Consider the following 17,435-nt stretch of genomic DNA (forward strand, 5'->3'; position numbering starts at 1 on the left):
AAGTGCCCTGACTAAAAGGCACTCTGCAGGCTCACCTCAAAGAAGACAGGACTCACCCAAAGTCAGCCAAGCAGTCAGACATTCTGGACCCAGCTCTTCCTACAACCTCCATCTCAAGTCAGCTCAAAACGAAGCTCTTTCGGACCAGGTCTCTCTTCAGAGTGGCCAAATTTCATTTACAGAATACGTGTGTGTTCCTTGGTGAAGCCTGAATCACAGACCCTCACCACTGTTCTTCACTGATCCTAAGGACACATGGGTTCGAACCTCAGCAGTGTCGTGCACTTGCTTTACGACTATTGGAATGTGACATCCCCATCTTTATTTTTTTATTTTTTTAAAGATTTTATTTATTTATTTGACAGACAGAGATCACAAGCAGGCAGAGAGGCAGGCAGAGAGAGAGGAAGGGAAGCAGGCTCCCTGCTCAGCAGAGAGCCTGATGCGGGGCTTGATCCCAGGACCCTGGGATCATGACCTGAGCCGAAGGCAGAGGCTTACCCCACTGAGCCACCCAGGCGCCCCGACATCCCCATCTTTAAATTGAGGTGGTTATAGCACCCATCTCACACAGTCACTGGGATGAGCAAATTAGGTAATGAATACGAAGCATTTATCACTCCATGAACACTGCTTATTTATTCTATTACTACTGCTTTCTACTTTTTCTTGAGAGGCATCTGTTAATGTACAATGAAATACCACACTTTGGGGTTTGGGGGCTTGGGTTTTTTTTTTTTTAAGATTAAAAAAATTTTTGAAGTCATTTCTACACCCAATATGGGGCTTGAACCCATAACCCCAAGGCCAAGAATCACACACTCCACCGCCTGAGCCAGCCAGGTGCCCCTACACTTTGTTTTTAAAACCAAAGGAAAAGGGCGCCTGGGTGGCTCAGTGGGTTAAGCTACTGCCTTCGGCTCAGGTCATGATCTCAGGGTCCTGGGATCGAGTCTCGCATTGGGCTCTCTGCTCAGCAGGGAGCCTGCTTCCTCCTCTCTCTCTCTCTGCCTGCCTCTCTTCCTACTTGTGATCTCTGTCAAATAAATAAATAAAATCTTTAAAAAAAAAAAAAAACAAAGGAAAAGTGTCTGAAGAACAACAGCACTAAGACCCTCAGAAGGTCTAGTTGAGTACCCGCAACCTTGTGTCTCTCGGCCTGGCTCAGTCTCACATCCCTCTCCTACCCAAACTTCATGCTATCTGTGGCTCAGGGGAACCTACCATCACCATGGGGATACAAAGGGAGTCACAGGCAGTGAGAAGAAATTCTGAGAAGTCCTCCAAAGTGTCTTCCTTCTCAGCACTGGGAGCTGTGAATGGGTTCTCCTGGGCTGAAGGCTCACTCTGGAATTCCACAGCCAACCTAAGAAATCAACATGTGAGTGTATCAACTACTACCTATGCAACATAAAGGTCAGAGGCATCCTCCCAGAGCTCAGGGTTCTGGGAAAGTATCCCCATCGTCAGATTAGAGAAAATTCAAGAGGCCTCAATGATAGAGCACCCGGTCCTTGGCCACCCGTCCAGCTGTGTGCTCCCCACCCCCTCTCCCATAGTACAGGACCTATCACATGTACCTCCCTGAACACACCATGCCACTTGCTATTTCACATCTCTTTGCCTTTACGATGCTGGTCTCTCTGCCGGGAAAGCCTTCCCCAGATTCGTGACAACCTAATGAATCCTATATATATATACACAAAACTGCCTCTTCCCTAAGAGACTGTAAGCTCCTTGGGGGCAGGAGTCAATCTGACCTTATCTGTCTACTCCCACAGTCTAGCCACGGGCCTGACCCAGAGTAGCCTCAACAGACACTTGTTACTGTAAATTAAATTAGTCCAACAAGCATTCAGCTTGTTTACAAATAGATGTTTACCTATTGGGCAAAGTTATTTGGGAAGAGTAACAAAGTTGAATGAGACAGAACCTCATTGTATGGCAACAAAAACTTCACCAGGAGGGAATCTTTAGAGACCTCCTACTCTAGCTCCTCCTCCTCAAACCTTCTCTACACACCCCTGCACGTGCTCGAGCGCGCGCGCGCGCACACACACACACACACCCTCTGCCCCTGCCAAGCTGCTCTCATTATGCAGCAAAGCATCAGAAATCAAGTGTTGCGGGGCGCCTGAGTGGCTCAATGGGTTAAAGCCTCTGTCTTCGGCTTGGGTCATGATCCCAGGGTTCTGGGATCGAGCCCTGCATCGGGCTCTCTGCTCAGCGGGGAGCCTGCTTCCTCCTCTCTCTCTCCCCCTGCCTCTCTGCCTACTTGTAGATCTCTGTCTGTCAAATAAATAAATAAAATCTTAAAAAAAATAAGAAAGAAATCAAGTGTTGCTTCTAGAACTTCATCCTCAGTCTGATTCTTCTCCACCTCCACCGCCCATTAATACTGCCTCAGACCACAGAAGGTCAGTCCCTCACCTGCAGGCATTTCTAAATCCCTCCAGAGTGCTCAGAAGGAACTTTCCCCTTCGAAGAATGGACTTCTCTGAATCTCTGCTGGAGGCATGGCCCTGAAGTGAGAAGGAGAGGGGAGCATCTATTAGTCAAGTACCTACTCTGTGTCCCAAACTGTGCTTGGAGGACCACAGACCTCTTCCTTCCCCACTGGAGTTTGGCGTTCACATACACCTAACACTTTCCAGGGGATCTTGGTTATATTCTCACAAATCTAGTCATCTAATAGCTCTTTAAAAAATGGCAGCAGGGGGAACATTAGCTATCTGTCTCCCTGTGAACCACAGGACTGGCTCTGTTCTATTATATGCAGAAAGCTGTCACAAGCTGGTGCACATTAGCTTAACTGGCTGTAATGCCCATATCAGTTGCTCCAAAACACACAAAAATCCCACCCCATCAGGTATGATAAGCTTAATTTCCAAAGTTAATTTTGAAAGACATAACCAGCATTCACATTACCCATTCCTTTCTGATATTTTAAGTGGTGTGCCCTTAAGAGCCAACAATTTCAACACATTGCACATTGGTCAGATACTTTGCAAGATTCTAGTGAACCCAGCCTTAAATAATTTTGCGAGCATAAACAAAATAATTTTGTTTACCATAACTGCTTAGATGATATAAAAGACAAAGTGGTATAGTATAGTAGATCTGGGTACAAACACCCTGGGATTTACTATCCAAACTCAGATACTCGCAAGTTTCAGACTTAGAGAAAAAGTATTTAACCCTATGGCTTCAGTTTCCAAATCTGCAAAGACGAGGACAGCAATCAAGATTCATAGCTCTGCCATTAGGGGAGAAAAATAACATCTCATCATAGCTGTTTTTGCATGCGAAAAAGTTATAAAGAGGCATGCAAAGGTAAGGGAATTATCTTCTTAAAACACCTCATAGCATTATCTCCAGAAGAAACAGGCTGCATGCAGTGTACTGACCAGGGGCCTCCTGTTCAGCGGGGTCTGGGAAAAATCTGCACAGCGGCTCAGCATGGCTTCAAGCAAGGCCCGCAGTTCCCTGTACTGCACAGGTGGGACACTCTGATGGTCCTTCCTGCAGACAGAGAGACAAAGGCAAGCTTAGGGTAAGGTAAGAGGATTGCAAGATACCCGCATGTTCTTAGGCAATGGGAGACAGTGTGATGGATCAGAACATGGATCTAGGATCTGATCTAATAAAAATCCTTGCTCCAACACTTGTCTAGCTGCGTAACTCTGTGCATAGTCCTCACCTTCCCTAGCCCTCAGTTTTGTCTTCTATTAAATGAGAGGTAATAGCACTTTCCTCATAGAATTATTTTAAGGATCAAATTAGATAATGTATGCCAAGCAGTTATGACAATGCTTAATAGATAGTAAGCCCTTGTAAATGACAGCTGGGACTATCACTGGTGTTATTAAGGAGACAGAGGGCTTTCTCATGGAGGAGAAAGAAGTACTATCTAGAACTGAAGGTGCATGAAGACATGTAATGGCCACTACCCTCAAATAGTAATAAGCTCTCTTGGGGAAGAGAGATCAAATTTGCTGTTACCTTGGTAAGGAAAACCACGATCAACAGGGAAATATTATCAGGACTCAGACTTTACTTCAGAATAGAGAAGAACTTCCTAAGAGTCAAATTATAGAGAGGTAAAGGGGAAATTCTAAGTGGAGCAAGCTCCCCATTCTTAGAAATTATAAGCAAAGACTAGAAACTAGTTTTAGAGATTTAATCATTCTGAGTGTGGCGTAAATGTGGAAAGTAACTTAGGGTCCATCTGAACTTTCATACTCCATGGATTCAGGGAGGCAAGAGTCATAGATCAGTCTAACTGTGAGCTCCAAGAGACCAGAGACCAGCTGTATCTTTTCATTTTACCTGAACAGAACTAGATGCATTATAAACTGATGATAAATGTAAAAAGATGTTAAATCAATGAATAACCACTCGACAGGGTATAAAGTAGCTATATTTGTTTCCTGGGAATGCTATAACAAATTATTACAAAACGCATGGCTTAAAATGACAGAAATTTATTTTCTCATAGTTTTGGGAGATAGAAGTCTAAAATCAAGGTGTTGGCTCCCTCTAAAGGCTCTAGGGAAGAAATCTGTCCTGCCTCATTGCTACTGGTGGTTGCCAGCAATCCTTGTGATTCCTTGCCTCATAGCTGCATCATTCCACTTTCTGCCTCTTCTTCACAAGGCCATCTTCCCTGTGTCTATTACACTGTACGTCCAAATCCCCCTCTCCTTGTAAGGGCACCAGTCTTTGGATTTACCAGCCAACACTGTATGACCTCATTTTAATTCAGTTGTCTCTACAATGGCCCTATTTCCAGATAAGGTCACATTCACAGATTATGGTGGGCATGAATTTTAGAGGGAAGCTATTCAATCCAGTGCAGTAACTAAGGGGAAACCTATGTCAACCCTCAGCCCTGGGCCTTTTTGGAACACTGAGAGTAATCTGTTGAACCTTCTAACAGGCACTCAGTTCACTGTATATAGTTAAGCTTTGATTTCCCCTTTCCTTCTTCATTTCTAGAAGCTCTAAACTTTCTGTCCTATAGTGATTGACAAACCCTGGGTCCACCTTCTTTAAATTCTTTTCAGCAGTTCTCATTCCTCGTTCCTCCTTCTGGTTGGGCTTTCCAGAGACCCAGTGAACCACTATACTTTAGAGGGACCACTTCAGTAAATATTCTGGGAAATTAACATGAAAAATAAAATCATCTAAAGATTAATAACCAGCCCTCTACTTAGCACTCTCCACCATTCTGACCCAACCTGCTTTCCCAGCTTCTTCATGTATTACTCTCCTTCACACAACCTGCTGGCCAGACTAGCTACTGTACCCTAAGTAATCCCTACACTTTCACACTCACAAACCTAAATCTCTCTCATCCCTCTTAGCACAGCTCAAACATCACCCACCTCCTTCCTCAAAGGTGCTACCAGTCCCCCAAAGCACTGGCCTCCTGGGAGACCCAGTTCTACCTGGGCACCTCTAATTGACACTGCTCTGCATCTGTGCCTTTGATACCCTGTCAGTTAACTCATCTCCCCCTCACTGGAATTCATGGCCCCTGATTCAGAGATTCAGATCAGGGTGGTGGGGGAAGAGGGGGAAAAGAGACAGATTGAAGTCATTGTAATGTAAATGTTATTTTATGTTTCCATTTTTAGACCCCACCTACAATCAAATCACAAAGACTTAAATACGGTTACAGAAGAGACTATAAATATGAACAACCTTTACCATGTAAAATTAAAGGTACAGCTGACTAACACTGAAAAGGAGGAGAAAGGAAAAGTTGGATGCTAATATACTCAGCTAATCAAGGAGGGAGTCAAAGATACTACTTGAAGTTGAGGGAATAAGAAATACAAGTTTTAAGTATACCATTTAAAGATTTGAAAACATTAAATATTAATTAGCAAAAATGCCAAGGAAATGTAGAGAAAACAAAATAATAGGATCTAAATCTTGGTCTTTCTTACTGGTGACTCCATGAATAATGTCCTAAATTGATAAAGTGACAGCATTATAAGCACATTGTTTAGGTGCAAGGAGATAATCACCAGAACTAAAACCAAAATGAGTTACATTTCGTTTTCTTTAGAAACTGGGAGAGGGAACTGTTCTTTTTCATTATAAAAATAAATATTTTATTTTTTATTATTTGAATATATTACTTTGTTAGATTTTTGGAAAGGAAAACATGGAAATAAAGTAAAAGTTATTTCATAAATAAATATAAGTTTTCTCCATTACTTTTTTTCAAGATATCAAGCATCTTGCTAAGGAATACTTTACCATCCTGACCCTAGGATCACTTAATCTTACCATCTATTTTGAACATCTTTCATTCATACGCTTTCAGGAGTGAGGCATATAGTAGTGAGCAAACTGACATGGTCCCTGATCACTTGGACATTATATTATAGTGGGGACAGACACAAAATGAATGAATAAACAAGAACTATTCAAATGTTTGGTAGGTGCTATAACAGTCTAACAGGTCAGTTAGGGAAAGATGCTCTGAATGTGACCTGAATGATGGGAAGAAGCCAGTGGTGCAAAGATTTTAAGGAAGACCATTTCAGGCAGAAAGAACAATTTGTAGAAAGGAAATAGGGGGAAATTCTGGACTAAAACAGAAGACTGAAATGTTTAAAAAACATCCACGGAATAAACAGAATAAAATGTTATTTGAAAACATGCAAGTGGGGCACCTGGCGGGCTCAGTCAGTGGAACATGAGATTCTTGACTTCAGGATTATGAGGTTCAGCCCCACATTGGATGTAAAGCTTACTTTAAAAATTAAAAAAAAAAAAACATACAGGGAATTGGGAAGAACTCTTCCAAATTAAAAATATGAAAGCAATATACACAATGGAATACTATGCAGCCATCAAACGAAACAAAATCTTGCCATTTGCGACAACATGGATGGAACTAGAGCGTATCATGCTTAGCGAAATAAGTCAAGCGGAGAAAGACAACTATCATATGATCTCCCTGATATGAGGGAGTGGTGATGCAACATGGGGGCTTAAGTGGGTAGGAGAAGAATCCATGAAACAAGATGGGATAGGGAGGGAGACAAACCATAAGTGACTCTTAATCTCACGAAACAAACTGTGGGTTGCTGGGGGGAGGGGGGTTGGGAGAAGGGGGGTAGGGTTATGGACATTGGGGAGGGTATGTGCTTTTGGGTAAATTGGAAGGGGAGATGAACCATGAGAGACTATGGACTCTGAAAAACAATCTGAGGGGTTTGAAGTGGCGGGGGGGTGGGAGGTTGGGGTACCAGGTGGTGGGTATTATAGAGGGCACAGCTTGCATGGAGCACTGGGTGTGGTGAAAAAATAATGAATACTGTTTTTGTGAAAATAAATAAATTGGAAAAAAAAAATAAAAATAAAAATATGAAAGCAAAAATAACATACACAGTAGAAGTGTTGAGAGATAAAGTCAAGAAAATTTCCCAGAAACTACTGCATAATGACAAAAATATGTAAAACTGTCAGAAAACAAAGAAAATTAGAGGACCAGTCCAGATCCAACATTTGAATAGCAGCTCCAAAAAGACAAAAGAGTAAATAGAGTATTGGAAAGAAAAAATTGAAGAAAATTTCCCTGACCTACAGGACAAGTACTGCCTGGAAGCTTCCCTGGCTTGACCTGGCCCACAGGGCATACAGAGGTGGAAAGTTCAGTCTGCCTGGATCTCTCACCTCAGAAAGGCAGAAATGGCCTTCACTGCCTCAGCAGCCACCTCCAGCACAGGGCTGCTTACTGCTTCTTGGAGAGCACGGCCAGCATCTCTACACATGGCTGAGCTTGTAAACAGCTTAATCTCCTCTGGCTGCCTGAGAAATGGTAAATGATCAATGAATAAGTTAATGCCTATCATGGACACAGCCAGGAACAAACACTTCTTTCCTTCTCCAGTCTGGCCCCTACAGGCCCAACACCCCATCACTTTGCTCACCGAGTCAGGATCTCTGCAAAAAGCAGCAGGCCCTGCTTATGCAGCTCTGTGTTGTTCATCCGGAGGCTTCCCTGTAGGCTCCTCACCACTGACTCGATCCCTATCTCAAAATTACATGACAGAGGCCAGGGATCAGTGCTTGGTAGCTCCTTCACTGCCTGCCCAGGAGAAGTGAGAGGCGTTGGACAGCACATATTTGCTGGTGGCCCCTCATGGAGGGGCCCTGACATGACTGAACGGAGGGGATGGGACTGTGAGATCTTCAAGGGCAGGCCATTCTCTGATTCATCTCTGTCTCCCTGAAACTCAGCACAAGCCATAGTACAGGCCCCGGTACTTGAAGTATTTAGTAAATGTCTACTGATTGAGTTGTGCCTTTTCCGCTAGACATACTCACATTCCTTCTCAAAGAAGCGGGTCAGACCTCCACTCCTCCTGGAAGCCTTCCCTAAACCATTCAGGCAGAGCTATGGGCCTCCAGTGAGCTCCCATACCTCCTATACTTCCCTTTGGCAGAGCCCTAATTGGCTTGTTTGCATTTCTCTCCCCTTCCAGAGGACAGGGACCACATTCTAGGTATCACTAAATCTCTAAGTCCCAGCCTGGTGTCTGGCACAGAACAGGAACATAGAATATAAAATGAATAACCAAATGTGTCCAGTCTAAAAATCCAGACATGATGGGGTGCCTGGGTGGCTCAGTGGGTTAAGCCACTGCCTTCAGCTCGGGTTGTGATCTCAGGGTCCTGGGATCGAGTCCCGCATCGGGCTCTCTGCTCAGCAGGGAGCCTGCTTCTCTCTCTGCCTGCCTCTCTGCCTACTTGTGATCTCTGTCAAATAAATAATTTAAAAAAAATTAAAAAAAAATAAAAATAAAAATCCAGACATGATGTAAAAAGTCACAGACAAAAAAAAATACCACCAGGAAGGAAGAAGGGACAGTTTCAAAAAACTATGAAAGAATGAATCAGCTAAATTTAGGGACTAACTTGATGGACACATACCTGGGGGACAGGAAAAGACTGAATCCAAGGCTGAGTAAAGTTATTCTTAAGGTACAGTAGGAATTCATTCAGGAGCTAATAGGAGTACTTTTCTCTTACCAAACAAAGAGACTTCTTCTAATCAGCAGTGGGAACTGTCTGGATGTCCCTGCTTGCATATGGAATCTGGTAATGAGTTTGGGCTGATGAAATGACTAGCCCCAGCACTGCCTCCAAGGTGTAAGCTAGTCCCCCATCCTTTTTACTGCTACTCACCTTCAAAGTACTGATCACCCTGGGGGTGTATGGGGTGGCTCAGTTAGTTAAACATCTGCCTCTTAATCTCAGCTCAGGTCTTGATCTCTGGGTTATGAGTTCAAGTCCTGAACTGGGCTCCATACTGGGCATGGAGCCTACCTAAAAAAAAAAAGTGCTGACCACCACCCTACCAGAGCTAGTGTAGGACTCCCACTACCAACCATACACCGTGTGGCACTTGGAAAAGAAGAGTGGCTCTTCTGCCAGGAGTATCAAGCAGTTGTAGCTGGACCAGACAAGCACTTCGCTGGAAGAGGAAAGGTGCTCAAAGAGGAACTCTGGCCGGGAGAGGGGAGAAAACAATAAATGACAGTCGTGTGACCACAATCCCTTCACTAAAGCTAAGGGCTTGGACTACTCAGCATCTCACACATATTACATCTGTTCACACACCCTCTCCATGAGATGTGATCATGAATTCACAGGTAAACCTGGAAAATAACCTCAGGATTATGGTCTAATGTCATCTTTTTAACAGGTGAGGAAACAGAGACCCAGAAAGAGCTATTGTTAATGGCAGAGGTTCGACTGGAACTCGGGTCTCTTAAAACCCAGGGTGGGTAACATCCTGATGCAGAGAGAAGTTTTTAGGGCCAGAGAGGTTTGACTGCATAGCCTTCTCTGCCTGTGACTAGCCTTATAAGTTTACACCAGTTATTTCCCTTCTCTGATCCTCAATTTCCTTATCCATGAAGCAGCCAAGTTGAGGACCTAAATGCGGCATCTTTCCATCACCCCACACTAGGTGTTACCCCTAGATGGTCAAGATCATTATAAGGAATCTGTAGCAAAAGGATTCACCTAATGAGGCCTTATTCTCAGAGTCTATCCTGTACAACGGAGCTTGCCATCAACCTCTCTCTCCAGTACGCATTATCAAAAAAAAACCCCAATAGGAAAGCTGCTGCTGCTGTGACTCCAGGGTCTCCAGTCAGAACTCTGGGGTCCTCAGAAGAGAAGATTAGAAGGAGCTCCCTACCTGGGATGTCGGCATGGATGAAGGCTGGGGCATGCTTCAGCGGGGAGTGGACCAGTACTGCAGTCATACAGTGGGCACTGGCCACCTGCAGAGTCTCATCTCTAGAGAGGAGAATCTGGAGAAAGAGGCAACAAAACGTGCTATAGTGACAGAGGGCCCATACAGCATCAGACACAAGGGTGGTGCTCGGGGAAAGCTACAGATTAGGGATTGGGGTCTCTATGAAGAACAGCGGGTGGGAAACAGAACAAAAGAACATAATGGCATCAAAGAACACTAAAGCCATCACCAAGAAGGGTTTGGGCCTTCACTGACAAAAGTATTTTCACAGCCCTCATCTGGTTTTGAAGCTTACAACAAGCCTGAAAGGTAACAAGGGACTGTTCTGTGAGTCTCACTTTATGGAGTGTGCTGAAAAGTACTAACAATGCAGGCATGAGGCTGTTATCCTTAGAAATGGCTGTCTGCAAAGTTCGTCATTGACTGGATTTGGGAAGCTGGATCTCAGGAGAGCTCCCGCCACTCCCAGAACCAGTAATAGTGATTCTGTGACTACTCCCTATACAAACAATGGAGCCTACATGCTGAATACCTGCCATTCTTCTGTGAGTCTGGAATTTTGGTATATGCTAGGTAGAGGGGGCCAAGGTGACTAGTCAGCCCCCAATAGAATTTTTGGGCACTGAGACTCTAGTGAGCTTCCCTGCCAGGCACCACCTTATATGTGCTGCCACAATTCATTGCTGAAGGAAGAAAGTGCATCCTTGTCTGACTCCACTGCGAGAGGACTCAGAATCCTGTAACTAGTTTTCCTGGACTTTACCACATAGGCCTTTTCCCTTTGCTGATTTTGCTTTGTATCCATTTTGCTTTGCATCTATATTAAATAAGAGCCATGAGTATGACTATCTGTTGAGTCTTCCGAGCAATCACTGAACCTGGGGTGGTCTTGGAGACTCTCAACCCACAGAAGAAGGAATTAAAGCTCATGGAGGTTAAGTCACTCACTCCAGGCCACACAGTTAATAAGTGCCAAAGCTAAGGCAAAAACCCAGGTCAGCCACGTCCAAATCTAGGAGTCTTCCTACAGGAGAGATGCCTCTTCCACTAAAGTTTTAGATTAGGTTATTTCTCTACTCAAAATATTTCAGTGTTGGGGCGCCTGGGTGGCTCAGTGGTTGAGCCTCTGCCTTTGGCTCAGGTCATGGTCTCAGGGTCCTGGGATCGAGTCCTGCATGGGGCTCTCTGCTCAGCAGGGAGTCTGCTTCTTCCTCCTCTCTCTCTCTCTGCCTGCCTCTCTGCCTACTCGTGTTCTCTCTCTCTCTGTCAAATAAATAAATAAAATCTTTTAAAAAATATTTCAGTGAATTTCCATTATACTCTGAGTAACATCCAAACTCCTACTGAACACCATACCTATTAGGAGTCCCAGACACTTTCAGAAATCAAGGAAAGGGGACACCTGACGCCTCGGTCAGTTAAACATCCAACTTGGTTTTGGCTCAGGTCATGATCTCACGGGATGGGACTGAGCCCCACATTGGGCTCTGCATTCAAAGTACAGTCTGCTGCAGATTCTCTCTCCCTCTCCCTCCCAGGCACTTGCTCTCTAATAAATAGATAAAATCTTTAAAAAAAAAATAAAACCTTCTTTAAAAAAAATCAGGGGGGCGCCTGGGTGGCTCAGTGGGTTAAGCCTCTGCCTTTGGCTCAGGTCATGATCTCAGGGTCCTGGGATCGAGCCCCACATCGGGCTCTCTGCTCAGCTGGGAGCCTGCTTCCCTTCCTCTCTCTCCCTGCCTCTCTGCCTACTTGTGACCTCTGTCAAATAAATAAATAGTCTTTAAAAAAAATAAATTTAATTAATTTAAAAAAAATCAGGGAAAGAGTTAATTGCAACTGCGGACTTCAAGTGTAGGAGAAACTGGCCTCCTATGGGAAAATGGTGAGTAGAACGTATAACATGAGACAAAAGAGAGTATGTCTGGTTTTAGAGCTTCAGAAGAAAAGGACCAAGTCACGCTCATACCTGGTAGAGACCTATCTGAGGGCTGTAAGCTTAAATAAACCCATCTCAGTCATGTCAGACTTAAAAAAGAACACAATTGACCAGCTTTGCTATTAGTATGTGAAAGAGTCTCTAAATAGTCTTAATCTTTATCTTGTTCTATTTTATATAAGAAATGACACGTATTTCAAGATGCTATTGGTGTAAGGCAAACCATTATTTTATATGCCACTAAAAGAAAAAGAGCTATAATTAAACTATGACACACTATTGATGGTAAAATGTCTTCCAATTTCAGAGCTGCTAAAATGTGAAAAAAAAATCTTAGAAAAATGCTCTTCAACTCTTAAGTAAAACAATGATTCTTGGTTTAAAGTGCATATTCCTTATTATGTTGAGACAAAAAAAAAAAACAAAACACTCCAGTCCTACTTTTCCATCATACACAAACTTAACTATGAAAATTTATCTTAAAAAAAAAAAATCCTAGGGGCGCCTGGGTGGCTCAGTGGGTTAAGCCGCTGCCTTCGGCTCAGGTCATGATCTCAGGGTCCTGGGATCGAGTCCCGCATCGGGCTCTCTGCTCAGCAGGGAGCCTGCTTCCCTCTCTCTCTCAGCCTGCCTCTCCAACTACTTGTGATTTCTGTCAAATAAATAAATAAAATCTTAAAAAAAAAAATTACTAGGGGGCACCTGAGTGGCTCAGTGGGTTAAGCCTCTGCCTTTGGCTCAGGTTGTGATCTTAGGGTCTTGAGATTGAGCCCCTCATCAGACTCTCTGCTCAGCAGGGAGTTTCCTCCTCTCTCTCTGCCTGCCTCTCTGCCTACTTGTGATCTCTCTCTCTCTGTTAAATAAATAAATAAAATCTTTAAAAATAAATAAATAAAGGGGTGCCTGGGTGGCTCAGTGGGTTAAAGCCTCTGCCTTCGGCTCAGGTCATGATCCCAGGGTCCTGGGGTCGAGCCCCGAGTCGAGCTCTCTGCTCAGTGGAGAGCCTGCTTCCTCCTCTCTCTCTCTGCCTGCCTCTCTGCCTAGTACTTGTAATCTCTGTCTGTCAAATAAATAAAATCTTTAAAATAAATAAATAAATCCTATGGGCATCTGGGTGGCTCCCATGTTTGAGCATATGCCTTTGGCTCAGGTTATGGTCCCAGGGTCTTGGGATCAAGCCATGTGTCAGGCTCCCTGCTCAGTGGGGTGTCTCTTTCTCCCTCTCCCTCTGCCTCTCCCCCTGCTTGTGCTTTCTCTCCCTCTTTCTCTCAAATGAATAAATAAAATATTTTAAAAAGGAAAAATTAAAATAGACTAAAAAGTCCTAATTGGGGCACCTGGGTGGCTCAGTCAATTAAACATCTGCTTTCAGCTCAGGTCATGATTCCAGGGTCCTGGGATTGAGCCCTATGTCAGTCAGTCTCCCTGCTCAGCAGAGAGCCTGCTTCTTCCTCTCCTGCTCCCTCTGCTTGTCCTGTCTGCTCCCCACCACCATGTCAAATAAATAAATAAAATCTTTAACAAGAAAAAAGGCCTAGGGTGCCTGGGTGACTCAGTTGTTAAGCGTCTGCCTTTGGCTTGGGTCATGATCCCAGGGTCCTGGGATTGAGCTCTGCACTGGGATCCCTTCTCAGGGGGAAGCCTGCTTCTCCCTCTCTCACTTCCCCTGCTTATATTCCCTCTCTCGCTGTAAAATAAATAAAATCTTTAAAAAAAAGAAAAAAGTCCTAATTATTTACCATAACTCATCAGGACTTGCACGATCTTCCCTGCTTAATCTCTAGACTCATCTCTGGCCACTTCACTTTCTACCCACCATCCATCCCGTTGGCCTCCGTCTGCTTCTGGAACACATCAAACATCCCCCTTCCTCTGGCCTTCATTTGTTATTCTATCTGCCTGAAATGCTTTTCTACCTGTTCTTCCTATCACTGGCTTACTTATTTATTCATTTGTTAGTTTGTTTATTTTCAGTTTCACTGAGGTATAATTGATCACTGGCTTACTTTAATTCTTCAAGTGTCAGCTCAAGCATCAACCCTTCAGAGAGGCCCTGCCTGACCACTCAGCCTATACCTGGACTTCCTCACTATCTCATTTCCTCTTTATTCCCTTTGTAGCAAAATAAGAGTTACTTTGCTTTTTCATTTACTTGTTCATAACCTGCCTTCCCCACTAGACCATACAAGGACAAGGAACTCATTACCACGACATTCCCAGTGCCTAACACAGTGACTGACATATCACATTGGTGCTCAGTATGTATCTGACTGAATGAATGAATCAACATTGCAACAGCAGGGACACAAACATTGACAATATATATCTAGGGACCTGAATTTTGGAAGAATACATTGATTATCAGCCAAAACAGGAAGGAGTAGCATTAGACTCTGACAAAAATGCCAGAACAGACGTAAAAGAATACATGTCAGTCTTCTCTTTATTTAAAATTTTGGTATTTTGTTCATTATGAATTTTTTGCATTGATTAAAAAAAAATACCGCACTGAAATACTATCTATCTTGATTGCTGAGTTTTTTAGCATCCCTTTAAATTTTACATCTGAGGCAAAAGCCTCACGTATCTCACCACAGCTGCAACCTCGTTGGCTGCTGTAGTAAATTATGTTGATCATCCAAAATTGTCAGGAGAACAGTCTCCATACGTGAAAGGAGAACAGGACCCCGAAACCAAGATTCCTATCTCTACAAAGACCTATCCCCTGGAGAAGTGCTCTAATCTCTGTCCCTGCCACCATTGTGCTTTGTTGGTGCACTGTGAGGACATAAGAGCTTGTGCCCTGCTGAGCCTGAGATCAAATGTTTTAACTAGATGTTACCTTGGACTCCCTGATGGCAGCAACAAAATAAGCACAGAAAAGAACCTAATATGAGATCTTCTGGTTCAGAGACATAGGACTTGCTCTTCAGAGTTCACAGGCCCTGAGTGGACCTTTCTAGAGGCATCCCAGAGAAACAAGGAGGAGCAATTTACGCTGGCTTTTTAATACCTACCTTATCTATCCCCAACTGCCCTTTCCCACTTCTGATCAGAGCTCCTCCTCCTTCCTGCAGAAGGAGTCCCACAATCTGGTCATTTAGTGATATCCCCATTATCAGATAAGGATAAGTAGTTCTGCCAAGCCCTGTGCTGAGCACTGCAGAGAGATAGAGCCAAATCAGGTTCTGCCTTAAAGAAACTCCCAGTAGAACAACCACAATACAGTGAAGTAAGTGCTGTGACATAAGGCACATTCTACCTAAAGGAACCGAGAGGACAAGGGAACCCTACAGGCCTTGAGGAATCAATAGACAAAGGAGAGGGGAAAGGTTTTAAGGCAAAGGGGAAGGGCATCTACACAGGCACAGAAACAGGATGTCCTGACACATGCAAGGCCAGGGAGAAGTTACATATGGCTGGAGCACTGGGTTGTATGGGGTGAAAGAGATTAATAAGGCTCAAGGGATGCAGGGTCCAGAGAAAGAAGGCTCTAGCGAGTTGTTTATCCCTAAAATAACCGAGATAGCTTTGTTTCTGTTGATGCCTGTATTCTGCATTATCAGCCAACCTAGATGTTAAGGAGAAGATGTGTATATAAGAACTCACAACTGAAATAAAACCTACAGTTGACCCCTGAGCAATATGGGTTTGAACTGCACAGACCACTTACACATGGATTTTTTTCAATAAATACATACAGTACTATAAATATTTTCTCCTCCTTATGAATTTTTTTTAAGATTTTATTTATTTGACAGAGATCACAAGTAGGCAGAGAGGCAGGCAGAGAGAGAGGGGGAAGCAGGCTCCCTGCAGAGCAAACAGCCCAATGTGGGGCTCCATCCCAGGACCCTGAGATCATGACCTAAGCCAAAGGCAGAGGCTTAACCCACTGAGCCACCCAGGTGACCCTCCTTATGAATTATTTAATAACATTTTCTTTCCTCTAGCTTACCTTACTGTAAGAATAAAGAATATAATAGATATAACATACAAAATATGTGTTAATTGATTGTTATCAGTAAGGGTTCTGGTCAACAGCAGGCTATTAGTAGTTAAGTTTTGGGGGAGTTGGAAGTTATATGTGGATTTTCAACTGCATGGAGGGGTAGTCAGTGCCCCAACCCCTGGATTGTTAAAGGGTCAACTGTACTTCCAGTACTCTAATAGCATATTGTTTGGGCCAGGAAGAAAACACCTTGGAAACCTTAGAGAGTAGTAATACAAGGGCCAGGAGCCATTTGGCTTCCCTTGTTATTGAATCTAGAGACCAGGAATCACAGGACAATCACCTTTTTGAGCACCAAAGGCAATGAGGTCTCTCCCAGCGGCCCCTCAACACCCTCAGTACTGTCCGCCAGCACAGACTTGTTCATGATCACGGACACAAAGAGATCATACTTCAGCAGCTGCCTCAACAAACCTAAAAAACAAAAGTTTTGGGAGGTGAGGTACCAGAGTACACCCAAGGAAGCCCCTCAGACATCTTCTGGAAACTTCTTCAAGTCTCCTTAAACATTCCCAAGTATTTTGTGGGTTGTTTGTTGTTGTGGGTTTTTTTTTAAGATTTTACTTATTTGAGAGAGCACAAGCGATAGGGGTAGGGGGTTAGAGGGAGAAGCAAACTCCCCACTCAGCACAGAGCCTATAGGCTCCTAGAACCGTAAGATCATAACCTGAGCCAGTCAGGCACTTAACATACCGAGTCACCCAGGTGTCCCAGTACTTTGTTATTTTTAATGCTGTTATAAATGGGATTGTTTTAACTTCTTTTTCAGATAATTCACTATTAGCATTTAGAAAAAAAAATATCCTGTGACTTTACTAAATTCATTTATTAGTTTTTAACAGTCTTTTGGTGAAGTTTGTAGGGTTTCTGTATATAAAATGATGGCATCTGCAGAGACAGTTATATTTCTTCCTTCTTAATTTTGATGCCTTTTATTTCTTTTTCTTGCCTCATTGTTCTGGCGAGGACCTCTAACCCAATGTTGAACAGAATCCCACACTTTTATATACCACCACCATGGCAACACTTACCACACTGGGCTCTAATTATCCATGTCTGTTTTCTATACTAGACTATGAGCTGCTTCAGAATAGATCTTGGGTTTGGTCATCTTTATGACCCCAGAGCCTGGCCCAGAGCCTGGGCCAAAATGAATACTCACTATGTGTGACTGGACTGTTCATAACAGAGCT

At 43.6% G+C, this 17,435-nt stretch overlaps 1 protein-coding gene across 1 annotated transcript in view; it reads right to left on the reverse strand.

The window, feature by feature from the left end:
- MEI1 (meiotic double-stranded break formation protein 1) overlaps window positions 1-17,435 on the reverse strand; it is a 79,165-nt gene that overhangs the window by 52,131 nt on the left and 9,599 nt on the right. Inside the window, exons 7-14 of the mRNA XM_044227865.1 lie at window positions 16,526-16,656; window positions 10,232-10,346; window positions 9,414-9,530; window positions 7,953-8,052; window positions 7,696-7,830; window positions 3,408-3,522; window positions 2,431-2,522; window positions 1,225-1,366 (exon numbers count right to left, since the gene is read on the reverse strand). Of these exons, the coding sequence (XP_044083800.1) occupies window positions 1,225-1,366; window positions 2,431-2,522; window positions 3,408-3,522; window positions 7,696-7,830; window positions 7,953-8,052; window positions 9,414-9,530; window positions 10,232-10,346; window positions 16,526-16,656 (947 nt within the window). The remainder of the gene's footprint in view (window positions 1-1,224; window positions 1,367-2,430; window positions 2,523-3,407; window positions 3,523-7,695; window positions 7,831-7,952; window positions 8,053-9,413; window positions 9,531-10,231; window positions 10,347-16,525; window positions 16,657-17,435) is intronic.

This window comes from Neovison vison, chromosome 12, assembly GCF_020171115.1.
Source record: "Neovison vison isolate M4711 chromosome 12, ASM_NN_V1, whole genome shotgun sequence".
Classification (NCBI taxonomy): domain Eukaryota; kingdom Metazoa; phylum Chordata; class Mammalia; order Carnivora; family Mustelidae; genus Neogale; species Neogale vison.